The 2,218-nt window shown below is 42.3% G+C and overlaps 1 protein-coding gene across 1 annotated transcript; it reads right to left on the bottom strand.

Moving 5' to 3' along the window:
* Positions 1-292: 292 nt before the first annotated feature.
* LOC142425203 (olfactory receptor 2A12-like) lies at positions 293-1,240 on the bottom strand. Its single transcript, XM_075530477.1, has one exon. It carries the CDS (start codon positions 1,238-1,240, stop codon positions 293-295), a length of 948 nt encoding a protein of 315 aa, XP_075386592.1.
* Between the last annotated feature and the right edge of the window lie 978 nt (positions 1,241-2,218).

Here is a 2,218-nt window from a genome sequence, read left to right as displayed (position 1 = left end):
GGCTCTTTCTTCAGCCTCAAGCCAAGATTAAATAAGGTTTACAGACAACCTCCAATTCACATGGAACAAGAATACACGAAACTGCTGTTGGAAGCCACTGAGAAGATTAAGTTGCTTGTTGTTACATCACAATGGAGCAAGTTGATCAATGTAGACATGTTGCTTCCATGTTTTACAATAGTTCCACAGGACATGTTGAAAAATGCACAATGTTCAAATGTAAAATGTTTGTTCAAAACATTGGATACTGTCCTTTTCCTAAGCATTGAGCATTCTACCAAAGCCCTCATGTTCAGCTTGTCCCCCTACCACCCCCCATCACCTTGAGAAAAGCCCCCTTGATGTCCTTGTTCCTCAGACTGTAGACGACAGGATTGAGCAGCGCCGTGAAGACATTGTAGAAGAGAGCAATTTGCTTGTCACGTTCTGGGGAGTAGCTGGAGTCGGGCCTCAGGTAGATGTATATAGCCGGGGCGTAGAAGAATGTGGCCACAGTTAGGTGGGAAGCACAGGTGGAGAAGGCCTTGCAACGGCCCCTGGTGGATTTGATCTTGAGAATGGCCTGGACAATACGGATATAAGAGGCCAGAATAAGGCAGCTTGGGGTGATATTCACAAACACACTCATGATCAGGTCCACCATCTCAATGAGGTGGGTATCCATGCAAGCCAAGCTCCGTACCGAGGGACTTTCACAGAAGTAGTGGTTGATGATGTTGGGCCCACAGTAGGGCAGCCTCATTGTGAGGAAGGTATGAATTAGAGAGAAGAAGAAACCACAGACACAGGTCCCAGCTGCCAGTTGTGTGCACATTCCCCAGCTGAGGATAACAGTGTAACGCAATGGGTAGCAAATGGCTACATATCGGTCATAGGCCATGACCACAAAGAAGATGCACTCAGTCAGGGACAAGGCACCAAACACATACATCTGCACCCAACAGCAAGTAAAAGAGATGGTCTGAGAGTGAGTGAGAAGGTGTACCAGCATCTGAGGCATGGTGCTGGTGACATAGCCCATGTCCAGTATGGAGAGAATACAGAGGAAGAAGTACATGGGAGTGTGGAGATGGGAGTCCAGGCAGATCAGTGTGATGATGAGCCCATTGCCCAGGATCGCACTCAGGTACAGGAGAAGGAAGGCAACAAAGAGGATCCTGTTGGAGATGGGGTCACTGGAGAAGCCAAGCAGGATAAATTCAGAAACCCAGCTTTGGTTCTGCTCGGGAAGCATCCACATCATGAAGCCTACAAGAGAAATTACATTCACATAAGTGATACCCCAGGTGTACTATCAGCTGTGGAGCTAGACAGGCTTGGATTTCAATCCTGACCCCACTACGCATGTGCGGTGTCATCTTGAGAAAATTATTTAAACTTTCTGATCCTCCATCTCATCATAATGTAAGGTGGGACTAATAATCTCAACTCTTGAGATTTTTATCAGAAGTAGGGGCAATGTAAACAATGTATCTAATACAGTGCCTTGAAACAATACACATCCTGTGAAATGCTCATATTCATCCTCTCCTTTCAGGTGACAGAGTGGTCACACATTTTTTATCAGCAATGCAGTTATACCATATCCAGTCCAGTCTGAACACTTCTGAGAGATATTTCTCTTAATTGACTGAGCATTCCTGACCAAATGATTACATGTCTCTCCACCTTACCCAGATATTTCTAATGGTCGTATTTGTCTTTCCTTCCGGGTCTTCATAAAGGTCCAGAATATTTAACACAACACATCAGTCAACTATGTGAGTTAGGTTGCTTGTATCATCTGAGGATAATGATCTTTAAACTCTCCTTAATCTTATTAGTTATCCTTCTTTGTCAAAATCTATGTCTTCACCAGGGGAGCTGGTACCACTGTACTGAATAATAGTGGTGATAAATAGAAATGCTTACTTTTTCTTTAATCTTAAATGTAGTCTACTTAGATTTTCTATTATATCTGATTCTTGTTGTATATTTTAGCTAAATGGACTTTATCAAGTGAGTTCATTCTATTCCTTATTTTCAGAAAGTTTGAATGAAAATAACCAACCAAATTTTCAAAGTCTGTTTAATATGTAGCTATGAATCACAGCTGATTCAGCGGCACGAAACAGTCAAGATAACTGTATAATTTCCCGTCTCTATTAATAGCATGACTTTCACTAATATGTTTTACTAAAATTGAACAATCCTTGCTGTAGAGAAAAGTATAAATATA

Source organism: Tenrec ecaudatus, chromosome 1 (genome assembly GCF_050624435.1).
Source record: "Tenrec ecaudatus isolate mTenEca1 chromosome 1, mTenEca1.hap1, whole genome shotgun sequence".
Taxonomy (NCBI): Eukaryota; Metazoa; Chordata; class Mammalia; order Afrosoricida; family Tenrecidae; genus Tenrec; species Tenrec ecaudatus.
This window is presented reverse-complemented; position numbering and strand designations above follow the sequence as displayed.